This window comes from Lipotes vexillifer, unplaced genomic scaffold (assembly GCF_000442215.2).
Source record: "Lipotes vexillifer unplaced genomic scaffold, Lipotes_vexillifer_v1.1 scaffold611, whole genome shotgun sequence".
NCBI classification, from domain to species: domain Eukaryota; kingdom Metazoa; phylum Chordata; class Mammalia; order Artiodactyla; family Lipotidae; genus Lipotes; species Lipotes vexillifer.
In genome coordinates, this window is record NW_006785619.1 from 1,139,620 (window position 1) to 1,154,104 (window position 14,485).

The following is a 14,485-nucleotide window of genomic DNA, read 5'->3' on the forward strand; positions in this document are numbered from 1 at the left end:
CGCTCTTCCCTCTCTAATTCCTCCCCTCTCTCCCAAGTTCCCTCAGCGCATCTGCCTCCTGACCCAGCGTTCCTGCAGGTGCCCCTTTGTTTACATTCCCTGCTCTTCCCGACTCACTCTCCCTGCGATTACTCACCTCACCCCCAGGTGAGTGGGAGAACGCCTGCAATGAAATGCAAAGGATGCTGATCGTTCGCTCCCTGCGCCAGGACCGCGTGGCGTTCTGCGTAACCTCCTTCATCGTCTCCAACCTTGGCTCCCGCTTCATTGAGCCGCCTGTGCTAAACATGAATTTGGTCAGTGGCTTGGTTTCCTTCCCGCCTCCCTCTCCCTGTCCCAGGCGGCCGCCCGCATTTACTCAGTCTCTGTCCCACTGCCTCACCCGGCCTTCTGCCTGAGCCCACGCCCTGTGCTGCCGGCAGGTGATGGAAGACTCAGCCCCGCGGACCCCGCTCATATTTATCCTGTCCCCCGGCGTGGACCCCACCAGTACCCTGCTCCAGCTGGCAGAGCACACAGGCATGGCCCAGCGCTTCCATGCCCTGTCTCTGGGCCAGGGCCAGGCCCCCATCGCGGCTCGGCTCCTCCGAGAGGGTGTGGTTCAGGGTCAGTATCCACCCTGTTCTGCCCCCATCTGTGTCCCTGGCCCGACTGCCCACCCTCTCCCACCTCCTTCGCCCTGCTGTAACTGCAGCTCCCACTTCTCCAGAAGGCCCCAGGGGTGGCACCTGAGCATTTGGACCCCATCTCTCCCAGCCACCACACACACAATCAGGTGGAAAGCAGGGGGACAGGTGGGACATAGGGAATGGTTCCCACTGCATCCAGCATCTCCTTGCAGGACATTGGGTGTTCCTGGCCAACTGCCACCTGTCGCTGTCGTGGATGCCTGACCTGGACAAACTGGTGGAACAGCTGCAGGTGGAGGATCCACACCCTTCCTTCCGCCTCTGGCTCAGCTCCAGCCCCCACCCAGACTTCCCTATCTCGATCTTGCAGGCCAGCATCAAGATGACCACAGAGCCGCCAAAGGTATGGGCAACTGACAGCCAGCAGCGACCATGCCATCTGGCCTACCTTTCACTTTCCAGGCCTCAGAGAGAGGGTTTAACCTTAACAACAATGCGGCTTTTTTTGATTCTGCTGTCCTCGAAAAAATTCCACCTCCTTTCCCTCTTCTGTGTGCCAAACTCTTAGAACATAATAGTAATAGCTAACATCTCTTGAGTGTTATTATGTGCCAGGCATTGTTCTAAATGCTTTACATTTATTAATCCATTTAACACACACACACCTATCAGGTAACTACTATCACCCCCATTTTACAGGTAGGAAACGGAGGCAAAGAAAGTGTATATAACTAGCGCTTGGACGCTTCAGACCCTTCCTCCTCCCGACATTTCCTTACATTCTTACCCTGATGTCACTTCCCGGCCTTTCTCCTTCCTTCCCTCCAACTCTATTGAAAATTTTATCTCCAATATTACAAGGTCACCCTTGAATGCAATCAGTGAATTGCAGATTTAAAATCTGATCATGTTGCTGCATCCTACCCACTTACCTCCTACTTAAAACTATTTTAGTCACTTTTCATTGCTTTTAATCAAGATCAAAACCCTATTCACATGCCCCAGCGGGCGCCTCCCCAGCTTTGTCGGTCGCCACTCTCCCCTTCACTTTCTTTGCTCTACCTACACCGTTGGTTTTTACTTTTTTTTTTTTTTTTTTTTTTTTTTTTTTGAAAATACTTTCTCCCATTCGAAGGGTTGTCTTTTCGTCTTGTCTATGGTTTCGAAACTTTGCTGTGCAAAAGCTTTTTTTTTTTGCAGTACGCGGGCCTCTCACCATTGTGGCCTCTCCCGTTGCGGAGCACAGGCTCCGGACGCACAGGCCCAGCGGCCATGGCTCACGGGCCCAGCCGCTCCGCGGCACATGGGATCCTCCCCGACCGGGGCATGAACCCGTGTCCCCTGCATTGGCAGGTGGGCTCCCAACCACTGCGCCACCAGGGGAGCCCCACCGTTGGTTTTTAAATTGCTTTGTTCTTCTTCCTTGATGGACCCTGTATTCTCCTGCTTGGGGCTTTTGCATGTGCTGCCCTCCCTGCTTTCCTCCCCGTCCCCTCCTTTGCCCCTTCAGGTCTCAGCCCCACCAGCACTTTCTCAGGAAGACTCTGACCTCCATGTCTAGGTAACACTCCTAAAATCTTCACCACTCCCTCTGGTCTTCCCACTGTGGGGAATTTTACACGTATTAGTGTGATTCTGGTTGATGCCTGACTTCTTTTCTAGACTGCAAGCTCCAAGAAGAGGGCAGAGGCCATGTCTTTTTTTTCCCCTCACCGTTTTGCTCATCCTGTGACTAACACAGGGACGCGCATGTAGTAGGTGCTCAATAAATGAGGACCGTATGAATGCACAGGTGTGTGGATGTCTTTCATCATTAAATCCTTTTTGACCGCCTGGAGGCAGCTGGCGTAGTTGACTGTCCCTCTCCCTGGTTTCCCTGACACACACTCCTGGTCCCCCCTCTGTTTCTTGCCACATTATTTATTACTTCTGTGTTTCTTTCTCGTCCTGTCCTGTCCTCATTCTATATTTCCTCCTTTCACAAGTTGATGGAGAAATTGTCCTCTTCCTGATTTCAACCCCAATCCCCATCTCTGGCTCCAGTATCAAACTCACTGCAGGGTCTGAATTCCATCTGGTTATGAAGCATTTCTTTTCGGCACACCAGCACCATAAATCCCACGCTCTCAAAACAAGTCATCCTCCGCGTAGATTATCTCCTCATCCCATTTTTGTTAATGGCACCACTAATTTTTTTAAAATATATGTTTAAAGTTGATTTTTATTTATATTCTTTTCTGCCAACAAAAGTATTCTGTACTCCCATTTAAAAATGTCAAACGGTCCAGAAATGTGTTGCCAAAGAAACAGAACTTTTTTTTTTTTTTTAGTTCATTTTTTAAGAGCCTTTCTTATTGCCTTCTAAGAGAGGTGTGTGCCCTGGTAGCCCGTGGGCCCTCTGTTGGCTGAGCCCCACCCTCTGTGATGGGTAGAGATGTGTTGGCCCTGAGGTAGGTGCTGTTTAGGTCGGCATGATAAGCAGTGAGCGTGGAGGCAATGATGAATCGGAGCAAAACCCAGGAGGAGAGAGGAATCAGAGAGGATGGCTCTGCCGTGGTTGGGTCACCAGAGGAGAGGGCCTTGTTCTAGCTCAGCCCAGGAGACCCTTCTGTGAAATGCTGCTTGCTGGTGATGCAGAACCTTCCTGCGATCCACCAAACCTTCAGAGGAAGTAGGACATTCAGGGTATAGTTGGTGCAACCAGATTTCTTTTGGAAGCTGACAAAGAGGCCAATATTTTAAAAGTATTTTATTTGGAAATAATTTTAAACTTACAGAAAAGTTGTAAGAATAATAGTACAAAGAACCCTCACATGTACGTTACCCAAATTCATCTGTTGTTAACATTTTGTCCCACTTGCCTTATCATTTGATCTCTCTCTGTTTTTCGCTCTCTCCTCACTCACACTTCTTCTGAAGCATTTGAGAGTTCATTGCATGTATCCTGGCCCTTTACTGCTACATACTTCAGTGTATGTCAGTGTAAAGGGCTCAGTCCTAAGAATAAGAATGTTTTCTTATATAATTGCAAGCACAGTTGCCAACTTCAGTAAATTGATACACTCTTTTAATCTAAATGTATTATATATTCCAATTTTGTTAAATGTCTCAATCATGTCATGTATATACAGATGGGTTTCTGGGCCCTTTATTCTGTTCACTGGTCAACTTGTTTATCCTGGGGTCAATGTACACTGTCTTAATTACTATATAGCCCTATAATAATTCTTGACAGCTGGGAAGGCAAGTCCCCTCACCGATGTCCTTCTCCAGGCTATTCCTGACCTTTTATTCTCCAACATAAATTTTGGAACTAGCTTGTCAAGTTTTCACCAGAAAAATTCTATTGATCAATTTGGGGGAAATCGTCATCTTTAGGATATTGAGCCTCCCAATCCATGAGTATAGTAGGTCTCTCCATTTATTCTTTTTTTTGGCTGTGTTGGGTCTTTGTTGCTGCTCACGGGCTTTCTCTAGTTGCGGCGAGTGGGGGCTACTTTTCCTTGTGGTGCGCGGGCTTCTCATTGCAGTGGCTTCTCTTGTTGCAGAGCACAGGCTCTACGCGTGCGGGCTTCAGCAGTTGCAGCATGCGGGCTTCAGTAGTTGTGGCGCGCCGGCTTAGTTGCTCCGCAGCATGTGGGGTCTTCCCGGACCGGGGACTGAACCCGTGTCCCCTGCATTGGCAGGCAGATTCTAAACCACTGCACCACCAGGGAAGTCCCTATTCTTTATTTCAGTAAAGTTTTGTAAGTTTCTCTAAAGAGATGTGTAAAGGGAATTCCCCGGTGGTCCAGTGGTTAGGACTCGGTGGTTTCATGGTATTTTACATAATTTGATGATGGTTATAAATGGTATTTTTTTAATTATATTTTCTTTTTGTTATTGGTCTATCCAATGTTCTTACTTCTGTTTTCTCCCTGCTCTATTCTGTCCATCATATATGAGTCTTCTTAAAATACTCTTTCAGCATATCACTATCCTACTTAAGACAGAAATGGCTCCAGGATACCTGGTGAATCCGGTCCAAACGGCTCAAACTGCCCTTCTTATTGCACTCCATCTGCTCATGGCCATTCTTTCCCCACCTGAGCACTTGCACTTGATTTCAGTTAGACTTCTCTTCTCACTTTATCTCCCCTTTGTGCCTTTATTTCTTCAATTCTTCCCATCTCTGGGAAACTAAGGCCCTCCTCTCAGCCTCGTCACATCCTTCCCATTTGTAAGACTTAGGCCAAATCCCAACCTGTTCATGAAGCCTGATAAATCCAATCACATAGAACGTTCCTCCTTGATGAGACACTATCTACTGACCCTTTGCCCATAGTTGTGTACATTTTTGTTCATCAGTAGTGCACGTTTATGTTTCTGTTCGTATCTTCTGGCACTTCCAAATTGAGTTGGCCTACCCACCATTGAGAACATCGTGGTTGAGGGGATCAAAAGGCGGGGGGGCGGAGACAAGAAGACAGGGCTGCCACTACTCCATACAGTGCCCATGTGTGAATTAGAGAAAGGCACGCAGCCCCGTGAATGAGTGCATGTCCTGGCATGCAGCTCAAGGGCTGGATTTCAGCCTCCACTCATCCCTTCAGCCAGTGCCCTTGTTCAGTGAGCAACCTCCACAACTGTACACGACGGTGCTAGGGGCAGGGCCAAGCAAGATGCATGTCATCCCACCTCTGTACTTCATTGTCCCCAGGGCCTAAAGGCCAACATGACCCGTCTTTACCAACTGATGACAGAACCACAGTTTTCCCGCTGCTCCAAACCCTCCAAGTATAAGAAGCTGCTGTTTGCACTGTGCTTCTTCCACTCTGTGTTACTTGAACGCAGGAAGTTCCTGCAACTTGGCTGGAACATCATCTGTGGCTTCAATGACTCCGACTTTGAGGTCTGTGCTAACCAGGGTCCCTCATCCCAGCCCTGTCTCCTTACACTTCCTGCCCCATGGCTGCCCTGCAGGAATAGCCACTGACAGGAAGCCTGTGTTAAAGCGCCCCTGGAAGGGTTCCTGCCCTAACTGTGTGTGGGGCTGGGGGCTCGGGCTGGGACCACACACAGGTGTCAGAGAACTTGCTGAGCCTCTACCTGGACGAGTACGAGGAGACGCCCTGGGATGCCCTCAAGTACCTCATCGCTGGTGTCAACTATGGCGGACACGTCACGGATGACTGGGACCGGCGCCTGCTCACCACCTACATCAACGACTACTTCTGTGAGCAGGCTCTATCAACCCCCTCCTACAGGTGAGGGGGGCGCTGAATGGGGTGGGGGCAGCGGGCAGCACTGGGGGTAGGGGAAGTGTGTGAGGAGAGAATGTGACATGGGAGAAGCAGGCTTTGTGGGGTTGTAGGGCGGGGCCTGGAGCAAGAGCAGGGAGCTGGATGACTGGGGTCTCAGCCTGGCATGGGAGCCCTGGAGTCCCCACGGCACAGTGATAATTATGCGGTGGCTCCCCAGGTTGTCAGTATTGGAGACCTATTTCATCCCCAAGGATGGGAGCCTGGCCTCATACAAGGAGTACATTAGCATGTTGCCCGGCATGGACCCCCCGGAGACCTTTGGCCAGCACCCTAATGCAGATGTGGCCTCCCAGATCACTGAGGCACACACTCTCTTTGAGACTCTGCTTTCCCTGCAACCCCAGATTACACCCACCGGGGCCGGAGACCAGAGCCGGGAAGAGAAGGTAACGACAGACAGACACCTGGGGGAGGGAAAGCAATGAGGAAGAGGGGTCTGCACTCAGAGCTCAGAGCTCCTGCCTCGGCAGGTCCTTGAGTTGGCTGCTGATGTGAAACAGAAGATCCCTGAAATGATCGACTACGAAGGGACCCGAAAACTGCTGGCTGTGGACCCCTCCCCACTCAATGTGGTGCTTCTTCAGGAGATTCAGAGATACAACAAGCTTTTGGAGACCATCCTGTAAGATGGGGGCGGTTCTGTGGAACGTGGTGGGGGAGCACGAGGAAAGGCCTTCACTCCCTGCCTACGATGGCTCTCCCAGGCCCACCCCATCCCTAACCCTCCACCTTACCCTGTTCAGGTTCTCACTGACAGACCTAGAAAAAGGCATCCAGGGCCTCATCGTCATGTCTACAAGCCTGGAAGAGGTTTTCAGTTGCATCTTTGACGCCCATGTCCCTCCACTCTGGGGAAAGGCAAGATTACATTACTGTTGATCCTAATCCAACAATGAACTCTCCTTTCACCCCCGGGCCGGCAACCTCCTGGTTTTAAGGAAGCATATAGCAAAAAGCAGTGAGCCTGGGCTTTGGGGCCAGACAGGTTCAAGGTTGAAATCTGACTCTGCCCTTTACTGACTTTGAAAAGTTATTTAGTTAGAAACTTACTCAGGGTAAGTTCCTAGCCTCTCCAAGGATGTTTCAAGGATTCCCTGTACTGTGCATAATGCTAGAAGGTGCTTCATTAATGGTAACTGGTTAATATTACTGTTGCTATTGTTAATAGTTGTCATTTTATGCTTCTTTCCTGGGAGTTGGCTTTTGGAGAGCTGTGCCGAACTGTGGTTGGGGAACAGGGGCTGACAGCATATATTCTTCTTATAGCTGCTCCAAGTGTTGAAACAAGGATTTGAATGCATGAATAAGTGAATGAATAAACACACACTGCCTTCTCCTCCTCCAGGCATATCCCTCACAAAAGCCATTGGCTTCATGGACTCGGGACTTGGCCATGCGTGTGGAACAGTTTGAGCTGTGGGCCAGCCGCACACGGCCTCCTGTGATCTTCTGGCTGTCTGGCTTCACCTTTCCCACCGGCTTCCTCACTGCTGTCCTGCAGTCTTCAGCTCGCCAAAACAATGTGAGCAATGTGGAAAATGTGATGGGGACGGTTGCTGGGGATATGTATCTGCTCTCCTCTTTGGGGGTCCTCCCTTATTCTCACCTTCAATCCCCAGATCTCAGTGGACAGCCTCTCCTGGGAGTTTATTGTTTCCACTGTGGATGACAGCAACCTAGTGTATCCACCCAAGGTGGGAGCCAGATGTGCTCGGGGTTCCGAGCAGAGGGGGTTCTGGTGGAGGAGGAGGGTGCTGGGAGCAAAGGTGGGAAAGGAGAGGTGGCAGGACAGGGGTGCTGGCACCTGAGGGTCTAGATTTCCCCCCAACCTGCCCCCATGTCTCCCCAGGATGGTGTCTGGGTTCGGGGCCTATACCTGGAGGGTGCTGGCTGGGACCGGAAGAACTCTTGCTTGGTGGAGGCAGAGCCCATGCAGCTTGTCTGCCTCATGCCCACGATCCACTTCCGGCCTACAGAGAGCCGCAAGAAGAGTGCCAAGGGTGGGACAGTGCCCTCAAGCTTACCTGCTCCATCCCTAGTTTGGATCCTAACCCAGTCTCTGCTCCACCCCTCCCCCACACTTGCTCCTGCCCTGCTCTGCCAGAGGCTCCAGGGTCTGACTCTTTCTCCTCTCCTTCCCCGAAGGCATGTACTCCTGTCCCTGCTATTACTATCCCAACCGGGCAGGCAGCTCAGACCGCGCATCATTTGTCATTGGCATCGACCTCCGCTCTGGGACCATGACATCTGATCATTGGATCAAGAGGGGCACTGCTCTACTCATGAGCCTGGATAACTGAGAGGACCTCCCCTTCTTCACCGCTTGAGGGAGGGTCGAGGACTCTAAAAGCCAAGGCTGATAATGCACTTTGGACAGACGCTGGACCTCACTCTGGCCTTGACCTTGGTTGAATTTGTCGTCTGAGGGGGCCCTGGTAATATCTGGTTGTGCTAGCCATAAAGGTGGGAGAATTGTATTGGAGCTCAGTGCATTAAAACACCCACAACCACAAGCCTTAAGTCTCTCAATGGGATGCTGGGGGTTTGGGGAAGGAGGAAGCCCAGGCCTTACGGAGGATGAGAGTTCCTATGAGTAGCTACTGGACCGGGAAAGGAGCAAGGGAAGTGGGAGGTCTTGAGAGGGAGGGGAGGCGTGGCCTTGAATGAATGGGCAGGGCCGTGGGGCCTAAAGAAGATGTGGCTAAATCTCTGGGCAGGACTTGAGCGAGTGGGGCGGGGCTTACTTTGGAAGGGCGCGTGATCCAAACGGAATCGGGGTTTGTCAGGCAGGGATCGGTGCTGGACCCCCGTTCCTTGCACCCTGAACCCTGTACCCCGCATTCGGCATCCTATTCGGCACCTGTGCTGAGGCGAGCAGGACCGGCAGGAAGCGGGGCGGAGCCTGAGAGAAGGACTTAGGCGCGGGGAGGGGCGGGACCATGAGAAGGGGGCGGGGCTGGGGCGCGGGAGGGGGGGAGGGGGGCGGTGTTTGTGTTGGAAAATCCAACTGCGCCACGGGGCGGAGCGGCCCCCCCAGCCCCGGCCTGGGAGAGGGGGGGCCGCTCGACCCCCTGGGTGACCTTGGGGAACCTGAACACCTGGGACACCCCAGAACCAGGTAACGGGGAGCCGCGAAGGCGTCTGGAAAGGGAAACCATCTCCGCGCAGTGGGGCGGGACGCCTGAGTCGCAGGAAGTGTAGAGCTGGGGATGGACGTTCGGGTCTCTGGAAAGGAAGGCACTGGGAAGAAGACTGGGCGTAGGACATCTGGGTCCCCTAGAAAAGAGCAGGGCGGGGGTGAGGGAAGAGCTGGGCGGCAGATGTCCTGGGTTCCGGATGTCGACAGGGGCCTGAAAGGACTCCCTGTTCCTCTTGGGCTGGGATTCCCCTTCCCGACCCTAGGGCGGGGGCGGGGCGCGGCGGTCCCTAACTGAAGGGCAGGGCCAAAGATCAGGGTTTGCAGTTAGGTCAGTGCGATGGCCTTTTGAGGGTGGGTGTAGTCAGGGATGTGTCTCAGGTCCCGGGCCGCGCCAAGTCTCTCTCTGGCTCTTCCCACGGGTGAGGTATGTAGCCTCAGCTCTGACCCTCACACTGGGAGCCCCGACAGCTTCCCAGCGGTAGCCTTCGCCCCCATCCCCTCCACTGCACGTCACCTTCCTGCACTCGGCCTCACCCCGATAGTCTCCTCATCCCCGGTCCTGCCCCCACTCTGACACCTCCCGTTCCTAGCTTCTCGCCCTTCTCGGGCCCTTCTCCGCTGAACCTTCGCGACGTAGCCGCGAGATGGCGAGAGCGAGACGCACAGACGCGACTCAGGGGCCTGGGGTGGGGGATGTGGCCTTGAAAGCAGCAGAAGCCCCCCGCCCCGGCCAGAGGGAAAGGTGGGCCGAGGTGCTTGTTTGACTTCCTGTCATCTCGGTCCCCCTCACAGGAAATTGTGGTCGGGAGGGCAAAGGGCATGGGCGGGGGAGGGGGTAGGGACTCCGCCTCCCGGAGCTGGGGTAAATATTGGGGAGGGGGCACGCGGGCAGGTTGCTAAGCAACGCAGATTCGCTTCCTGTCTGCCGCGGCTTGTGGCTGATTTAGGATGGGAGTTGGCAGAGTTGGGGGCTGGGAGACTGCGGCGAAGGTCGAGGGCAGGTCGCCTGGTTCTCGAGACAGGGAGATCCCTAGGAGGAAGCAGGGGAGCAGCGAGCGAGCTGCGCTGCCACAGAAACGGACTCGGCGTTAGTCCGGAGGGAGGCGGGACCCAGGCGCGGCGCTGAGCTCTGCTCCCCTTCCCTCCCGGGGGTTGCTTGCCCTGTTGCCAGAGTAACTGGAGAGCTAGACTCAGGAGCTGGATTCCCTAACTCTCGCGTCCGCCCAATCCGCTCCAGCGGCTGCCTCTGACATCAGGGCCTTGGCAGCCAATGTGGAGGAGGCATCGTAGAGCGACAGGAAGAGGGAAAGGGGAGGGGAAGAGGTGGAGGCTGGGAGGGGGTAGCTGCCCGGGACCCGCACGTGCACTCCCACACGCTCGCGCCCACTCCCCCTCCCCGCGCCGCACGAGCCCGAGTTAACCCCCCCCGCGCCTGCGCGGCGAGTCAGCGCTTGCCGCTTCCCCCCCAGTTACCCCCATCTAGAGACTCTGTTCGCAAATTAGTACTGGGCTGCACTCACTCCTCAGCCCCGGGGGGAACCAGACGTCTGGGTCCGCTAGCCTTTCTCTGGGTCTCAAGCCGTTACTGCCCAGCCTGGCGTGGGAGGAGCCAGCTACCTGCTCCCCACCAACCCCCAGCTGGCGCCCCACTCTCCCAGGTGGGCTGGGCGGAGCTGTGGTTTCCGGCCCCATATGCTCCGCCGCTGCCTTCCCGGGCTCTGGCTAAGGTTTCCTCTCCAAGACGAACGGAACGGGTATCAGCACCCCTTCCCGAGGCTTCACACGCTCGGGCTCAGCTGCTGTTGGTGGCTGGGGAGGGCGCTGCGGGGAAGCCCCGGACGGGCCAGGTGACTTTTCCCGGACCATCACAACCCGTCTTCGCGTGAATTCCTCCCCTTTGATGTGCACCCAAATCCTTCTCATCCCTAACGTTTCTCCCCCCACCCCCCCGCCCTGGTGCTCTTTGCACCTCCCTCGGCTCCTTTCGGGCTGCCTCTCCCGGTCTTCACTCGTCCTTCTCGTCTTCTCCCAGTTATATAACTCTTCCCCTTGCCGTGTCCTGATTTCAACTCCACAGACTCCGCCCTGGAACAGCGCGGGGAGGGGCAGGAGAGTTGGGACCCAGACAGATACCGGCTGGCGGCCGGCTGGGGCACGGGGGATCCCGCTGATGGGAGACGGAGCCCCGCGGGACCTGATGCCCCCGCCCCCCACCTCCCGCGCCCCACCCGAGATCACGCCCAGGAGAGAGAAGGCACAGTATCTCTGAGAGGCGTGTCGGGACTCCGTCAGAAATGTGGGTTGGGAGGTCAGGGCTGGAGGCGGAGAGGAGGAGCCGAGAGGCCCGAGTCCAAGGGATTGGAGCCGCGTTGGGGGCAGAAGATAAGGGGCGGGACGCCTGGGTTCCTTCCTTCCTCTCCTTTTTGGGTTCCCAGAATTCTTAAGGCTATTTCCCAGGAAGCTTAGCCTGGGGCTCCTCTCCGCCCCTCGGGGTCAAAGGTCTGTGTTAAAGGTGGCCTGGGATGATGTCACCAGTGCACGTGCCCTTTCCATTCCGGCCCCCTCCCCCTACCACACCCCCGCCCCGAGTCCAGTTGCAACCCCGTGCCATCTTTTTTCCCTCTCCCTTCCCTTGGCCTTAGCGTCCTGCAGGTGGGAAACCCCGGCCTGGAGTCTTGTGAGGGGGAGGGGCACGGGTGTGGTGTGGTGGACTTTGCCCCTTCGCTGGGCGAAGCGAAGCCTGGGTCACTTTTCCCTAGGCTGGCACGGAAGAGCTTTTCCTGCAAGACCCCCGTCCGTCCTGGAAAAAGCCTCCCAGCAGTCTTCTTACTTTCCCACCTGCTGCATTACCAAGTGTCTCATTGCCCCCGCCCCCATATTGAGTTGAAGTAGGAGTGGTTGCCAGATAGCTACCTCCCAGGAGGTATACTGTGTGTGGCATACTGCTGCGTGGTATACTGCTGCGTGGTATACTGCTGTGTGGCATACTGCTGTGTGTGGTATACTGCTGGATACCAGCTCAGCCCTGACCTTAATCAATGGCACCCCACCCCCAGCCCCAACAGTGAGGAAAAGGGTCAAGAAACTGTATTAGACTGAAAAGTCAGAGCCTTTATTCTGTGTAGGTGGGTGGATCTCTGTCTCTTGAAGGAAGGGGACTCAGTTGATAGCTATGGCTGCCCTTCTCTATTCAGTCATGGGATTGGTTATGGTATTGCAAAAAATTGGTTTCTCTTTTTGTGTACCTTAGGGCTTGGGCTGTCAGATCAGACCTGGATTCCATTCCCAGCTCTGCCACTTAGTGGCTGTAGAGACTTGGAAAGGTCACAACCTCCCCGTGCCTCATATTCTTAATCTGGAAAATTGAAATATTAATACCTACCTTCTAGGCAGTTGATAGGGAAAAAAATGAGATAATTTATGCAAAGCACTTAGCACAGTGCCTGGCACAGAATGAACACTGAATGAATGCTTGTCATGAAATGCTTATTATTGTTAAATGCTGTTATTATTTTTATTATTATGGTTGGTAGGCCTGCTTCAAACTGGCCAAGACCTTAGGAGTTCTCCAGGGAGGAGTGGAGAGTTTGTGCTAATTTGGTAGGGCGGGGGGCGGGGGTGGTCAAGCTATCCTAGGTAGTAAGTTCCACTGAACCCCAATTAGACCAACTGAAAGCATCAGTATTGCTTTCTTTGCGATTATTTTTTCCCCCTTCCTGCAGAAGAAACAGCTAAGATTGTTCCTCTGGCTGTGAAAATAAAATAATTGTATTGTGGTTCTTGATTTTTGAGCGAGACCCCAGTCCCCTCCCATGCTCTTTGGAGCCTTTCAGTTTTACAGAGGGACTCCACAGTTTCCTTTGCGGGGACAGGGCTGGCTGAGGGGTGTGTAAAAGGTTCGGGTGGGTGGGTAGAGAGACTAGTGCTGGGGGAGGGCGGTCAACGGCCCTCGGCCTCCAGAGCAGAACAGGGAAGTCCCAGGCCCCCTTGACTTCAGGGAAGCTGGGGGCGGGGAGACCTCTCGTTCCAAGGTCGGGAGGTCAGAGCCAAGGTGGGGGCCCCTGTCCCGTGCATCCTGCATCCTCTCGAGTCATTTGTTAAACATCCAGGCGACCTTGACCCCCAAACTTCCCTCCTGCTGGCTTTCTGTAAGGCTGCTCAGAACATTGTGGAAACATTTACAGCACTCCCGAAGTGCTCACCGGGTCATCCCCGAACATAGCTGCAGCCTCCCATCACTGTCGCGGGAGCCGCCCCCTGCGCCCCCCCCCCCGCCCCCCCCCCCCCCCGCTGCCCCCCCCCCCTACCCGGACTCCGGGGGCACCGCCGGGGGACAGACACCCAGCAGGTAACCCCGGCCTGGCTCGCCCTCCCCTCTCGGGTTTTCCTCCATACCCTCCCAGATGACCCCTTTCCCCGGTTCCGTCTCCCCGTTTCCCCGGCCTTGCCTCTTTGCCCCCGGCCCTCCTTGTTCCATCTCCCCACTTGGGCTAGTCGCCCGCTGGCCGCGCCGCTGTCTCGTGCAGCCCAACTCCCTTCCCCTCGACCGACAGCCTGTGCGCCCCAGGTCTGCCCGCGGCACCTTTCGGGGCTCTGTCTCGCTGCTTCTCCAGGCTTTGCTTTCCTTCCGACCTGTCCCCTGGGGCTCTGAGGAAGGAGGGAGTCCCTGTCCTTTTCTCGTTTCCCCAGTTCCCCGCCCCCCAACTCTGGCCCCTTTTCTCCTTCTAGCAGTCTCTAGGGGTGGGGAGAGAACCGGAATTTGGGGGGCCCTCTGGAGGGGCAAGGGGCTATGTGTCGCGGGCGAAAGGGTCTGTGAGTGTGTTTGGGGTGGGGGCGGGGACGGTTAGAGACCCGGCTGCCTCTCTGTTGTCCCTTTAAATGGCCCTCACATTTCTGGGGACTCGTGGGGGGGAGGTGGCAAGCCTCTGCCTGGGGGGCAGGGCCCTCTGTTCGTCCACACAATCAGGGGTGGTAATGATTTAAAGGGACAGCCTCGGTGTGGCCGCTGCCACCCTGCGCCAGCGGGAGGGGGGAGCCGGCAGGCCTTGTCTGGGGAGGCTTGGCTGGCGAGCAGGGCATTTGAGGCTGAATCTGTTTCGGGGCCTGCCAGGTCTGGGACAGTGCTGCGGATGGGACCTGCACGGAGGGGTGACAGCTTGCCTGGGGGGCACTCAACCTGGGCCTTCTCCAGGGCCCCACCTTTGGGTTCATGGACTCCTTGGCCAAGAATCCTTGAGTCTAAACTACGGAGTCTGTCGGCCACCAGGTGGGGGCCACCGGCAGGTCTGCACGTCAGCAGCCTGTCCTGGGCACACTGGAGCTGGCCCTTCAGCTTCCCCTTTTGTTGTTTGGCTCTGTGCACAAGAAAGCCCCAGCCCCTCCCCCAGCTCCCCCTTCCCGTCCACATGCCCCCC

The 14,485-nt window shown here is 55.2% G+C and overlaps 1 protein-coding gene across 1 annotated transcript in view; it reads left to right on the top strand.

Annotated features, from left to right (window-relative positions):
* DNAH2 (dynein axonemal heavy chain 2) overlaps positions 1 to 8,232 on the top strand; it is a 93,527-nt gene extending 85,295 nt beyond the window's left edge. The window contains exons 76-87 of the mRNA XM_007457796.1: positions 148 to 296; positions 423 to 606; positions 842 to 1,032; positions 5,329 to 5,520; positions 5,691 to 5,875; positions 6,090 to 6,318; positions 6,403 to 6,554; positions 6,676 to 6,790; positions 7,278 to 7,454; positions 7,552 to 7,626; positions 7,782 to 7,932; positions 8,078 to 8,232. Of these exons, the coding sequence (XP_007457858.1) occupies positions 148 to 296; positions 423 to 606; positions 842 to 1,032; positions 5,329 to 5,520; positions 5,691 to 5,875; positions 6,090 to 6,318; positions 6,403 to 6,554; positions 6,676 to 6,790; positions 7,278 to 7,454; positions 7,552 to 7,626; positions 7,782 to 7,932; positions 8,078 to 8,232 (1,955 nt within the window). The remainder of the gene's footprint in view (positions 1 to 147; positions 297 to 422; positions 607 to 841; positions 1,033 to 5,328; positions 5,521 to 5,690; positions 5,876 to 6,089; positions 6,319 to 6,402; positions 6,555 to 6,675; positions 6,791 to 7,277; positions 7,455 to 7,551; positions 7,627 to 7,781; positions 7,933 to 8,077) is intronic.
* Positions 8,233 to 14,485: the final 6,253 nt, after the last annotated feature.